Source organism: Oncorhynchus nerka, linkage group LG15 (genome assembly GCF_034236695.1).
Source record: "Oncorhynchus nerka isolate Pitt River linkage group LG15, Oner_Uvic_2.0, whole genome shotgun sequence".
Taxonomy (NCBI): domain Eukaryota; kingdom Metazoa; phylum Chordata; class Actinopteri; order Salmoniformes; family Salmonidae; genus Oncorhynchus; species Oncorhynchus nerka.
Genome location: NC_088410.1, coordinates 17987682 through 18002681, shown reverse-complemented (window position 1 = coordinate 18002681; position 15000 = coordinate 17987682). Strand labels below are relative to the sequence as shown.

The 15000-nt window shown below is 44.2% G+C and overlaps 2 protein-coding genes across 2 annotated transcripts in view; one reads left to right on the top strand and one right to left on the bottom strand.

The window, feature by feature from the left end:
- Positions 1 to 15000, top strand: part of LOC115126863 (LIM domain-binding protein 1-like) — a 181121-nt gene that overhangs the window by 131567 nt on the left and 34554 nt on the right.
- Positions 808 to 15000, bottom strand: part of LOC115122589 (LIM domain-binding protein 1-like) — a 25336-nt gene continuing 11143 nt past the window's right edge. The window contains exons 5-10 of the mRNA XM_065002142.1: positions 13662 to 13834; positions 13265 to 13387; positions 11525 to 11623; positions 6539 to 6662; positions 4405 to 4550; positions 808 to 4103 (exon numbers count right to left, since the gene is read on the bottom strand). Of these exons, the coding sequence (XP_064858214.1) occupies positions 3873 to 4103; positions 4405 to 4550; positions 6539 to 6662; positions 11525 to 11623; positions 13265 to 13387; positions 13662 to 13834 (896 nt within the window). The 3' untranslated portion in view covers positions 808 to 3872. The remainder of the gene's footprint in view (positions 4104 to 4404; positions 4551 to 6538; positions 6663 to 11524; positions 11624 to 13264; positions 13388 to 13661; positions 13835 to 15000) is intronic.

Genomic DNA, 15000 nt, shown 5'->3' with positions numbered 1-15000 from the left:
GCGTGGCGAGATCCTGAGGCCCGTTGTCCTGCCCCGTTGTCCTGCCCCGTTGTCTTGCCCCGTTGTCCTGCCCCGTTGTCTTGCCCTGTCCCGTTGTCCTGCCCCATTGTCTTGCCCCGTTGTCCTGCCCAGTTGTCCTGCCCCGTTGTCTTGGCCCGTTGTCCTGCCCCGTTGCCTTGCCATTCATCCACCGCCACCACCTCCTGGTTCAGCATGATAATGCACGGCCCCATGTCGCAAGGATCTAATCACAACTACTGAAAGCTGAAAATGTCCCAGTTCTTCCATGGCCTGCATACTAACCAGACATGTCACCTATTGAGCCTGTTTGGGATGCTCTGGATCGAGGTGTACGACAGCGTGTTCCAGTTCCTGCCAATATCCAGCAACTTCCAGCCATTGAAGAGGTGTGGGACAACATTCCACAGGCCACAATCAACAGCCTGATCAACTCTATGTGAAGGAGATGTGTTGCGCTGCATGAGGCAAATGGTGGTCACACCAGATACTGACTGGTTCTGATCCACACCCCTACCTTTTTAAAAGTTATCAGTGACCAACAGATGCATATCTGTATTCCCAGTCATGTGAAATCCATAGATTAGGGCCTAATTCATTTATTTACATTTCCTTATATGAACTGTAACTCAGTAAAATCTTATGAATTGTTGTATTTTTGTTCAGGGGGGCAAAAGCAACTCATGAAATGGATGACATTTTTTTCAAATACACTGTAAGGCATGAGCATCAGATACACATGTACAACAATAAAAGTCCCTGAGAGTAAATAAGAGTCCCAACGCAATGTTCATTTTAAAGTGAAAATGTATATTTTTATTGGTACCATACATTAATCAATTCATCAATAAGTATCAAGGGCAAAAAAACTAACCAAAATATCAAACAAGGCTTTTTCTACAGGGTTGGTTTAGGGTACCAGTCACCTTTTTCTAGGCTTGCATCCAAAATGGCCTCCTGTTCCCTTATAGTGCACTACTTTTGACCAGGGCCAATGGGTCCTGGTCTATAGTAGTGCTCTATGTAGGGAATAGGGTGCCATATGGGACATATTCTCTCTGTTACAGCCAGAGCTGTACTGAAAACGTACACAATGTAGTCGACAGAGCTGGAACAACATTTACAGAACTAAATAACATGGGCCATGTCCCAAATGGCCCCCTGCTCTCACATTGGCCCTGAACTAAAGTACTGCACTACATAGGGTGCTCCGGGGAGGCAGATCATATCACTGCACATGGTTGAACTGGATCTATAAAGTTAGGAAATGATCTTATTTGTGATACTCTAACAGCGCCCCCTTGTGAGAATTGAAGGTATTACCAAACACATGCGCAACAGACTCAATATTACAGATCAAGCCTATACAACACAGGTATTGGAAATACATACAACCCTTACGACTTCAGGTAAACATTAATAACTAGTTGGGGTTGCGTCCCGAATGACACTATTCTGTATGTAGTGCACTACCTTCGACCATAATTTGATAGGGATTAGGGTGCCATTTGGGACACATGGGTGGATGAATGATGTCAGGTTGTCTGTTCAGACGTTTTAAACAGCACTAGATCATTAGCTTATTTGCTAATAGTAGTGTACATTTAGGATGAGTGTGTAACGGGGGGGGAGAAACAGAACGTATATCTGATATTTCATTAAAAATAAATAGAAAAATGAAATGAAAAAAATAAATCTGCTGAACTTGAAGATGCAAACATGTCTTCTCAATGGTGACTTTACCCCAGGGTTTTGTCTTCTCAATGGTGACTGTACCCCAGGGTTTTGTCTTCTCAATGGTGACTGTACCCCAGGGTTTTGTCTTCTCAATGGTGACTGTACCCCAGGGTTTTGTCTTCTCAATGGTGACTGTACCCCAGGGTTTTGTCTTCTCAATGGTGACTGTACCCCAGGGTTTTGTCTTCTCAATGGTGACTGTACCCCAGGGTTTTGTCTTCTCAATGGTGACTGTACCCCAGGGTTTTGTCTTCTCAATGGTGACTGTACCCCAGGGTTTTGTCTTCTCAATGGTGACTGTACCCCAGGGTTTTGTCTTCTCAATGGTGACTGTACCCCAGGGTTTTATAAATGAATGTACACAAGTTAAAAAGATTTAGAAGAAAGAAGAAAATAGAGAGAGAAAGAGAGAGAGAGAGAGAGAGAGAGAGAGAGAGAGAGAGGAGTCACTGTTATGATCAGGATGGACACTGTAAAGAGAGAGAGAGAGATGGAGAGAGGGGATTGGTTAAGAGATGTAAATGGAGAGACGGGATTGGTTGAGAGATGTAAATGGAGAGACGGGATTGGTTGAGAGATGTAAATGGAGAGACGGGATTGGTTAAGAGGTTCATGTGTTTTTTCCTTCTTTTTGTCCATTTCTTTTTCATTTCATTTCTTTCCATTAGATCAGAATGGCTTCAGGAACCAGTCAGAATACAGTCGTACAGAGCGTTGCTACTACCTTAAATATACAAAGCACAAATACACTAAAAACCAGGAGAAAATCTATCTCAAAAAACAGAAAAACATCCACAATTATTTCTCTTTAAAACATAAAAGATATTAAAACAGACCAAATATATTTAGTCAGGGGGGAGGGTAGAATAACAGCAGTCCTGTTTTCTGGCTCCTTGGTCTGTTAGCTTCTGAATATCATCGGTAAAAAAGGACAAATAAAAATTAGATTTGAAATGCAGGAGTAGAAAATAAAATAAAAACATTCTAGGGAAATAGAGACGGGTATAAAACTCTACAATGTTGTTGTTGTTTAAATGCTTTCTGTTAAAAGGTTGGATCAGTGCTCCTTCAATGGTGTGTGTGTGTGTGTGTGTGTGTGTGTGTGTGTGTGTGTGTGTGTGTGTGTGTGTGTGTGTGTGTGTGAGAAAGCATTTTAAACTGATTGGATCTCAACTCCGGTCCGCTAGCTTTGGCACAGTCCAGGCTTTAGTTCTGACCAAGTAACAGCCACACACACACACACACACACAGTGCAGCAGCAGAGTGGACCAGAGTTAAGACTCCATATCTAGTGACCATGATTCTTCTGAAGGTAGATGTGTGAGTCGTCCTCGTGTCCCCCTCCCCCGCTCAGCCGCCCTCTCCCTACCCCACCACCCCTTCCTGCACCCCTACCTGGGTGCATCTCAACTGTCCCAAGCGTCTTCCCTCTCCTCAGGTCTCTCCTTAAAAGACCAGCTAGGAGAGCCAGGTCTGGAGGAGGCCCCTATAGGTAATAGCTCTCAGTCATTTCCTGTCACCTACCAAGCTCTCATATCAGAACTGATGTAGGAAGGTAGACAGGGAAAGGAAACCTCTTATCAACCAATGGGATCCTCCGTCTACTCCACAGGACAAATCCCTATTAGAAAAGGGGCAATCCGTAGTCCCTACAGCCACATTGTCTGGACGTCTAAATGAATGATATGTACCTGTTGATTGTTGAGGAATATATAACCTTTAAATGTCTCAGGGTCTTAAATCAACTGACGCACCCGTCACAACCCACAGTATCAACGTGGTTTACTCTGTAACCATCTAATGGAAAACTGGATAGCCTCAAAACATGCTTAAAACTATATATATATATATATATGTTTGTTATATCTTGGATGGTCAGTCCTTGTACCCATAGCGGTCTATGAATTTTAGAGTGGTTACACTTCTCCAGGCCCATCCCTCAGCTTTTTACTAAAACAGGAGGTAGAGGTGACACTAAGTTATTTTTCCAACTGCGGATTGCCCCTTTAAGAGGATAAGATAAGAACAGTCAGGAAGCCACTAGACAATTGACACACACCCACAAGGAGAGGAAACCCCTTTAAGACTATGGAAGCCCCTCCCTTCCCTGCCCTCCTCTACTGTGAGGCCTGAGACGTAGGGTTGTCACTCTTGCTCTCCTGGCTGGATGGGGCCTTGTTGTTCCAGGGAGAGTTGGCGCCCAGCGCGGGGCTGTTGTTGAAGCTGTCCTCGTCATCGATGCCGTTGGCCGCGTCGAACTGTTGGTTCTCCAGCCGCGTGATCAGGCGCTCGTCCTCGTCCCCGAACTCCCCTCCCATCAGGGTGGGCTCTCCCACCACCATAACGTCCTATAGGGGAGGAAGAAACCATTATTAGAGAGATAGGGGGAGGAGACGACTACCACTACTACCAAAGCTAGCTCACCTCCTATCAGGGTGGGCTTTTCCTCCACCATCACATCTTAAAGGGGAGGGAGATAACATCATTACAAAGATAGGGGTGTAGAAGATAGGTTTTCCTGGCCGCCGTGGTCTGGCTTCTGCTTTGCTTGCTCTTTGAGGTTTTAGACCACGTAACTGCAACACACTGTGACTGCTGATGTAAAAAGGGCTCCCTAAAACACATGTGATTGATTTGACTGCTACTTACTGGTACTTGGCTGGACAGGGGGAAGCTGCTAGCTGGACTCTTCTTCTTGTTGTTGTTGTTGGTGGTTCCTCCTCCGGCACTCATGGTGCTGCCGCCTGACATCTTACGCTTCCTCCTCTTATTAGGGGCCTGTCTGGCTGGTTCAGCTAGAGGAGAGAGGGGGGGTAGATAGGAGAGGAGGGAGGGGTAAAGAGGAGAGGAGGGAGGGGTAGAGAGGGGGGGTAGAGAGGAGAGGAGGGGGTAGAGAGGAGAGGAGGGGGGTAGAGAGGAGAGGAGGGGGTAGAGAGGAGAGGGGGGGTAGGAGGAGAGGAGGGGGTAGAGAGGAGAGAGGAGGGGTAGAGAGGAGGGAGGGGGGGTAGAGAGGAGAGGAGGGGGTAGAGTTGGGGAGGAGAGAGGAGAGTGGGAGAGAGTTGGGGAGGAGAGAGGAGTAGAGTTGGGGAGGAGAGAGGAGAGCGGGAGAGAGGAGAGGAGGGGGTAGAGAGGAGAGGAGGAGGGGGAAGAGTAGGGGAGGTGAGAGGAGGAGGGGGTAGAGTTGGGGAGGTGGAGGGGTAGAGAGGAGAGGAGGAGGGGTGGAGAGAAGAGGAGGGGGTAGAGTTGGGGAGGAGGAGGGGTAGAGAGGAGAGGATGGGGGATAGAGAGGAGAGGATGCGGGGGTAGAGAGGAGAGGATGTGGGGGTAGAGAGGAGAGGATGGGGGGGATAGAGAGGAGAGGATGCGGGGGTAGAGAGGAGAGGATGCGGGGGTAGAGAGGAGAGGATGCGGGGTAGAGAGGAGAGGAGGAGGGGTAGAGAGGAGAGGAGGAGGGGGTAGAGAGGAGAGGATGCGGGGATAGAGAGGAGAGGATGCGGGGTAGAGAGGAGAGGATGGGGGATAGAGAGGAGAGGATGCGGGGTAGAGAGGAGAGGATGCGGGGGGGTAGAGAGGAGAGGATGCGGGGGTAGAGAGGAGAGGATGCGGGGGTAGAGAGGAGAGGATGGGGGATAGAGAGGAGAGGATGCGGGGGTAGAGAGGAGAGGATGCGGGGGTAGAGAGGAGAGGATGCGGGGTAGAGAGGAGAGGATGCGGGGGTAGAGAGGAGAGGATGCGGGGGTAGAGAGGAGAGGATGCGGGGGTAGAGAGAGAGGAGGATGCGGGGTAGAGAGGAGAGGATGCGGGGTAGAGAGGAGAGGATGTAGAGAGGGGGGAGGGGTAGAGAGGAGAGGATGCGGGGGTAGAGAGGAGAGGATGCGGGGGTAGAGAGGAGAGGATGCGGGGGTAGAGAGGAGAGGAGGAGGGGGTAGAGTTGGGGAGGAGAGAGGAGAACGGGAGACAGAGTTAGGACGGTGGTGAAGAGGTGTGTGCAGTCTTGGAACCCAATCTTGATGTGTGTGTGAGAGGTTGTGTGTATGTGCGCGCGTGTGTGTGCTTACTGGGAGCCTGCCTCTCCGGCTCCTCTGGGGGAAAGGGGGGAGAGAGGGAGAGTTTGGTGTTAGGGAGGAGGAGTGTGTGTGTACACGCGTTCATGCATGTGGGTGCACGTTCTGTCTGCCTGTGTGTGTTCGCCTGCACGTTGTGTGTGTGTGTGTGTGTGTGTGTGTCTGCACGTTCTGTGTGTGTGTGTGTATGTGTTCGCCTGCACGTTGTGTGTGTGTGTGCGTGTGTGTATGCGCCTGCACGTTGTGTGTGTGTGTGCGTATGCGCCTGCACGTTGTGTGTGTGTGTATGCGCCTGCACGTTGTGTGTGTGTGTATGTGCCTGCACATTGTGTGTGTGTGTGTGTGTGTGTTCGCCTGCACGTTGTGTGTGTGTGTGTGTGTGCGTATGCGCCTGCACGTTGTGTGTGTGTGTATGCGCCTGCACGTTGTGTGTGTGTGTATGTGCCTGCACATTGTGTGTGTGTGTGTGTGTGTTCGCCTGCACGTTGTGTGTGTGTGTGCGTGTGTGTGTGAGCCTGCACGTTGTATGTGTGTGTGTATGCGCCTGCACGTTGTGTGTGTGTGCGCGCCTGCACGTTGTGTGTGTGTGTGTATGCGCCTTCACGTTGTGTGTGTGTGTGTATGCGCCTGCACGTTGTGTGTGTGTGTGTATGCGCCTGCACGTTGTGTGCGTGTGTGTATGCGCCTGCACGTTGTGTGTGTGTGTGTGTGTGTGTTACCTGGTGGGGCCACCATGCGTTGCCACTTCTGGAAGAGGCAGGTCTTGAGACAGTCCCTGGGGCTGAGGCTGTAGGTCTTGTGTCTGGACATCAGCTCCTGCATGGGCTCCAGAATCACACACAGCTACAGGAGAGACACATGACGGAGGGAGGGAGGGAGACTTGAGATGACAGAGAGACAAGACAACCATTCTTTGTGTAGTGGAAATTACCACCAGGTGTGAATTATTCATGACAGGAAAGACAAGACCCTCTTCACACGATATCATGTCCTTCACAGTGGACTTCAGTCTAATGTTGTACTCTAGTGTTTAGGCCCGTCCAGAAACTCCCCCTGGATATGAAAGGTTTGTTAGGTGGAAGCTGTATGGCTTAAACTACTACCCTACCTATCAGTACTATGTACTACCCTACCTATCAGTACTATGTTAAACTACTACCCTACCTATCAGTACTATGTACTACCCTACCTATCAGTACTATGTTAAACTACTACCCTACCTATCAGTACTATGTACTACCCTACCTATCAGTACTATGTTAAACTACTACCCTACCTATCAGTACTATGTACTACCCTACCTATCAGTACTATGTACTACCCTACCTATCAGTACTATGTACTACCCTACCTATCAGTACTATGTACTACCCTACCTATCAGTACTATGTACTACCTATCCTACCCTATCAGTACTATGTACCTATCAGTACTATGTACTACCCTACCTATCAGTACTATGTACTACCCCACCTATCAGTACTATGTACTACCCTACCTATCAGTACTATGTACTACCCTACCTATCAGTACTATGTACTACCCTACCTATCAGTATCTATGTACTACCCTACCTATCAGTACTATGTACTACCCTACCTATCAGTACTATGTTAAACTACTACCATACCTATCAGTACTATATTAAACTACTACCCTACCTATCAGTACTATATTAAACTACTACTATACCTATCAGTACTATATTAAACTACTACCCTACCTATCAGTACTATATTAAACTACTACTATACCTATCAGTAATATATTAAACTACTATTATACCTATCAATACTATATTAAACTACTAATATACCTATCTGTCCTATATTAAACTACTACTATACCTATCTGTCCTATATTAAACTACTACCATACCTATCAGTACTATATTAAACTACTACTATACCTATCAGTAATATATTAAACTACTATTATACCTATCAATACTATATTAAACTACTACTATACCTATCTGTCCTATATTAAACTACTATTATACCTATCAGTACTATATTAAACTACTACCCTACCTATCAGTACTATATTAAACTACTACTATACCTATCAGTACTATATTAAACTACTACTATACCTATCAGTACTGTGTTAAACTACTACTATACCTATCAGTACTATGTTAAACTACTACTATACCTATCAGTACTATATTAAACTACTACTATACCTATCAGTACTGTGTTAAACTACTACTATACCTATCAGTACTATGTTAAACTACTACTATACCTATCAGTACTATGTACTACCCTACCTATCAGTACTATGTACTACCCTACCTATCAGTACTATGTACTACCCTACCTATCAGTACTATGTACTACCCTACCTATCAGTACTATGTTAAACTACTACCATACCTATCAGTACTATGTACTACCCTACCTATCAGTACTATATTAAACTACTACCCTACCTATCAGTACTATATTAAACTACTACTATACCTATCAGTACTATATTAAACTACTACCCTACCTATCAGTACTATATTAAACTACTATTATACCTATCAATACTATATTAAACTACTACTATACCTATCTGTCCTATATTAAACTACTACTATACCTATCTGTCCTATATTAAACTACTACCATACCTATCAGTACTATATTAAACTACTACTATACCTATCAGTAATATATTAAACTACTATTATACCTATCAATACTATATTAAACTACTATTATACCTATCAGTACTATATTAAACTACTACCCTACCTATCAGTACTATATTAAACTACTACTATACCTATCAGTACTATATTAAACTACTACTATACCTATCAATACTATATTAAACTACTATTATACCTATCAATACTATATTAAACTACTACTATACCTATCAATACTATATTAAACTACTACTATACCTATCAGTACTGTGTTAAACTACTACTATACCTATCAGTACTATGTTAAACTACTACTATACCTATCAGTACTATATTAAACTACTACTATACCTATCAGTACTATATTAAACTACTAAACTACTACTATACCTATCAGTACTATATTAAACTAATACTATACCTATCAATACTATATTAAACTACTACTATACCTATCAGTACTGTGTTAAACTACTACTATACCTATCTGTCCTATATTAAACTACTACTATACCTATCAGTAATATATTAAACTACTACTATACCTATCAGTACTATATTAAACTACTATTATACCTATCAGTACTATATTAAACTACTACTATACCTATCAGTACTATATTAAACTACTACTATACCTATCAGTACTATGTTAAACTACTCCTATACCTATCAGTACTATATTAAACTACTATTATACCTATCAGTACTATATTAAACTACTACTATACCTATCAGTACTATATTAAACTACTACCCTACCTATATACTATATTAAACTACTACTATACCTATCAGTACTATATTAAACTACTACTATACCTATTAGTACTATATTAAACTACTACTATACCTATCAGTACTATATTAAACTACTACTATACCTATCAGTACTATATTAAACTACTACCATTCCTATCAGGAACATGATATCTTCTCACCATTACAATAAGAGGGGAGGAGAGCATTTGGGGATGATACTTATGGGTCTGTAACTTTCTCACATATCATTATTCACAATGCATACTTGACTATCCGTAACCGTGGTAGCATCCACATGAATGTATTAGTGTTTAGAAATATATTCCATTCTTATTTACAATAAAAGTGACTCTAAAATGACACAATACATTATTTAACATGAATTTCTATCGGGAACAAAATAATCTAAAACGCAACCAAAACAAACAGAAAATGCATCCAACCAGTTTGTAGAGTCACAAGCTTGATGTCGTCATTGTGTGACAGTAATATGGGACTACTTTAATACACACAAGTGAATTTATCCTAATACTTTTGGTCCCCTTGAAATGGGGGACTACGTAGAAAAAGTGCTGTAATTTCTAGACGGTTCAGCCGATATGGATGAACAAACCCTCAAATGAAAGCTGACAGTTTGCACTTTAATCTCACAGTCATTGTATCATTTCATTTTTTACTCCTGAATTAATTTACACTTTCCTAAACAAAGGGGCTACGACTATATTTTAGTTATCCAATTCCTATTCATCTTTAAAATAGAATTGACAGAGTATTGAGTAGGTTGTTGACAAAAAAATTACAATTAAATCTATTATTAAATCTATTTTACCTTGTAACAGAGTAACATTAGAAGAAATCCAAGGGGTATGAATACTTTTGCAAGGCACTGTATCAAGGTAGGGATCTACGTTTGTTGTTGTTGATATTTTGTGTACTCCTGGGAGGTAGGGATCTACGTTTGTTGTTGTGGATGTTTGTGTGTACTCCCTGGGAGGTAGTGATCTATGTTTGTTGTTGTTGATGTGTGTGTGTACTCACTGGGAGGTAGTGATCTATGTTTGTTGTTGTGGATGTTTGTGTGTACTCCCTGGGAGGTAGTGATCTATGTTTGTTGTTGTTTGTGTGTACTCCTGGGAGGTAGTGATCTATGTTTGTTGTTGTGGATGTTTGTGTACTCTGGGAGGTAGTGATTTGTTGTTGTTGTTGTTTGTGTGTACTCACTGGGAGGGGATCTATGTTTGTTGTTGTGATGTTTGTGTGTACTCACTGGGAGGTAGTGATCTATGTATGTTGTTGTTGATGTTTGTGTGTACTCACTGGGAGGTAGGGATCTATGTTTGTTGTTGTTGATGTTTGTGTGTACTCCCTGGGAGGTAGTGATCTATGTTTGTTGTTGTTTGTGTGTACTCCCTGGGAGGTAGTGATCTATGTTTGTTGTTGTGGATGTTTGTGTGTACTCCCTGGGAGGTAGTGATCTATGTTTGTTGTTGTGGATGTTTGTGTGTACTCACTGGGAGGTAGTGATCTATGTTTGTTGTTGTGGATGTTTGTGTGTACTCCCTGGGAGGTAGGGATCTACGTTTGTTGTTGTTTGTGTGTACTCCCTGGGAGGTAGTGATCTATGTTTGTTGTTGTTTGTGTGTACTCCCTGGGAGGTAGTGATCTATGTTTGTTGTTGTGGATGTTTGTTTGTACTCCCTGGGAGGTAGTGATCTATGTTTGTTGTTGTGGATGTTTGTGTGTACTCCCTGGGAGGTAGTGATCTATGTTTGTTGTTGTGGATGTTTGTGTGTACTCCCTGGGAGGTAGTGATCTATGTTTGTTGTTGTGGATGTTTGTGTGTACTCACTGGGAGGTAGTGATCTATGTTTGTTGTTGTTGATGTTTGTGTGTATTCCCTGGGAGGTAGGGATCTACGTTTGTTGTTGTGGATGTTTGTGTGTACTCCCTGAGAGGTAGTGATTTACGTTTGTTGTTGTTGATGTTTGTGTGTACTCACTGGGAGGTAGGGATCTACGTTTGTTGTTGTGGATGTTTGTGTGTACTCACTGGGAGGTAGTGATCTATGTTTGTTGTTGTGGATGTTTGTGTGTACTCACTGGGAGGTAGTGATCTATGTTTGTTGTTGTGGATGTTTGTGTGTACTCACTGGGAGGTAGTGATCTATGTTTGTTGTTGTGGATGTTTGTGTGTACTCACTGGGAGGTAGTGATCTATGTTTGTTGTTGTGGATGTTTGTGTGTACTCACTGGGAGGTAGTGATCTATGTTTGTTGTTGTGGATGTTTGTGTGTACTCACTCGGAGGTAGTTGAGGGTGGAGTTAGACAGTCCACATCTGGTGATGTTCTTAGACAGCTGGTCTAACATCTGGGGGTCCTGGGCCAGCTGGTCTAACATCTGGGGGTCCTGGGCCTGTAGGGTTAGAGGTCAGGGGTTCGAGAGGTCAGGGGTTCGAGAGGTCAGGGGTTCGAGAGGTCAGGGGTTCGAGAGGTCGGACACCATGTATTGATCTGTCTACCATCGCTATTAGACAACAGGTGAATGTGTGTGTGTGTTTAACTCACGTGCATGGCCAGTATAGGGTTAGAGGTCAGGGTTCGAGAGGTCAGGGGTTAGAGAGGTCAGGGGTTCGAGAGGTCAGGGGTTCGAGAGGTCGGACACCATGTATTGATCTGTCTACCATCGCTATTAGACAACAGGTGAATGTGTGTGTGTGTGTTTAACTCACGTGCATGGCCAGTATAGGGTTAGAGGTCAGGGTTCAGGGGTTAGAGAGAGGTCGGACACCATGTATTGATCTGTCTACCATCGCTATTAGACAACAGGTGAATGTGTGTGTGTTTAACTCACGTGCATGGCCAGTATAGGGTTAGAGGTCAGGGGTTCGAGGAGGTCGGACACCATGTATTGATCTGTCTACCATCGCTATTAGACAACAGGTGAATGTGTGTGTGTTTAACTCACGTGCATGGCCAGTATAGGGTTAGAGGTCAGGGGTTCGAGAGGTCAGGGGTTCGAGAGGTGGGACACCATGTATTGATCTGTCTACCATCGCTATTAGACAACAGGTGAATGTGTGTGTGTGTGTGTTTAACTCACGTGCATGGCCAGTATAGGGTTAGAGGTCAGGGGTTCGAGAGGTCAGGGGTTCGAGAGGTGGGACACCATGTATTGATCTGTCTACCATCGCTATTAGACAACAGGTGAATGTGTGTGTGTGTGTTTAACTCACGTGCATGGCCAGTATAGGGTTAGAGGTCAGGGTTAGAGGTCAGGGGTTCGAGAGGTGGGACACCATGTATTGATCTGTCTACCATCGCTATTAGACAACAGGTGAATGTGTGTGTGTGTGTTTAACTCACGTGCATGGCCAGTATAGGGTTAGAGGTCAGGGGTTCGAGAGGTCAGGGACACCATGATTGGTCGGACACCATGTATTGATATTAGACAACAGGTGAATGTGTGTGTGTGTGTGTTTAACTCACGTGCATGGCCAGTATAGGGTTAGAGGTCAGGGGTTCGAGAGGTCATGTATTGAGGTCTGTCACCATGTATTGATATTAGACAACAGGTGAATGTGTGTGTGTGTGTTTAACTCACGTGCATGGCCAGTATAGGGTTAGAGGTCAGGGGTTCGAGAGGTGGGACACCATGTATTGATATTAGACAACAGGTGAATGTGTGTGTGTGTGTTTAACTCACGTGCATGGCCAGTATAGGGTTAGAGGTCAGGGGTTCGAGAGGTGGGACACCATGTATTGATCTGTCTACCATCGCTATTAGACAACAGGTGAATGTGTGTGTGTGTGTTTAACTCACGTGCATGGCCAGTATAGGGTTAGAGGTCAGGGGTTCGAGAGGTGGGACACCATGTATTGATCTGTCTACCATCGCTATTAGACAACAGGTGAATGTGTGTGTGTGTGTTTAACTCACGTGCATGGCCAGTATAGGGTTAGAGGTCAGGGGTTCGAGTGGTGGGACACCATGTATTGATATTAGACAACAGGTGAATGTGTGTGTGTGTGTTTAACTCACGTGCATGGCCAGTATACTGCGTGGTATCAGTTCACGGTGCTGTCGGATGCTGAAGTGCCACGTCTTGATCCTCATCATGTCGTCAAACATGAACTCCAGGTACAGACGACCCTCCACACACACCTAGAGGGGTCAGAGGTCAGGGTTGCACTTTCTACAAAAGGAGGTCACGAAAGTTATGTTCAGAATATTTGTTGCACGCAAAGATAGCAATTCACCAGCAACTATGTGCCGAATCCAAGCATGAATTACATGTGTAGACTTTCACATAGAAGATGCACTGAACTCATTCAGTTGAGTTACAAATGCAGATTTTGATGATAAGATTCTCCCTCATGTTTACAATAGCGTCCGCAGGAAAGACATAGCCTACACACGCACACACACACACACACACCTGTGTGAACATGGGTTTTCCGTTCTGCGTAACCATGGTACACTGGTCACAGTCCAGCGAGACGAAGTTGTTGTGGAAGGACTCTTTGGGGTGCTTCAACACGTAGTAGAGGTCGGTGGCGCCCCCCTCGAATATACTCCGGAAGTACCGCGGGATCAACGTCCGGCCAATCGCTGCGGAGGAGGAGGAGGAGACAGGAAGCAGAAGAACAGTGGAGCGTAAGTACACAACAACAGAGTCTCATAGGGTGGTTTCCCAGACACACATTAACCCCGGTCCTGAACCAATCAGCCAGATCAATGGAGAATCCAGGCTTGGTCTGTGTCCAGGAAACTGGCCGTATTCATTACAAAACAGACTACAATCATGACTTTTTGGCACTAACTCTTTTGCATTGACTATGCACACACACACTCACTCACCCACACACACACACACACATACTTCCACTCCAACACACACTATATATTCCCCCACACACACACACACCCCCCAACAAACATACTGACACCACATACTTCCACTCCAACACACACTATATATTCCCACACACACACACACACACACACACTGACAGCACACTTTCATACTCGCCACCAAAGCTGCTGCTGCTACTGTCTGTTATCTATCCTGTTGCCGAGCCACTTCACCCCTACCGATATGTACAGTATATAGCTACCTGAATTACCTCATAGCCCTACACATTGACTCAGTACTGGTACTTCCTGTATATAACCATGCTATTACCTCATATCCCTACACAATGACTCAGTACTGGTACTTCCTGTATATAACCATGTTATTACCTCATATCCCTACACATTGACTCAGTACTGGTACTTCCTGTATATAACCATGTTATTACCTCATATCCCTACACATTGACTCAGTACTGGTACTTCCTGTACATAACCATGTTATTACCTCATATCCCTACACATTGACTCAGTACTGGTACTTCCTGTATATAACCATGTTATTACCTCATAGCCCTACACATTGACTCAGTAGTGGTACTTCCTGTATATAACCATGTTATTACCTCATATCCCTACACATTGACTCAGTACTGGTACTTCCTGTATATAACCATGTTATTACCTCATATCCCTACACATTGACTCAGTACTGGTACTTCCTGTATATAACCATGTTATTACCTCATAGCCCTACACATTGACTCAGTACTGGTACTTCCTGTATATAACCATGTTATTACCTCATAGGCCTACACATTGACTCAGTACTGGTACTTCCTGTATATAATCATGTTATTACCTCATAGCCCTACACAATGACTCAGTACTGGTACTTCCTGTATATAATCATGTTATTACCT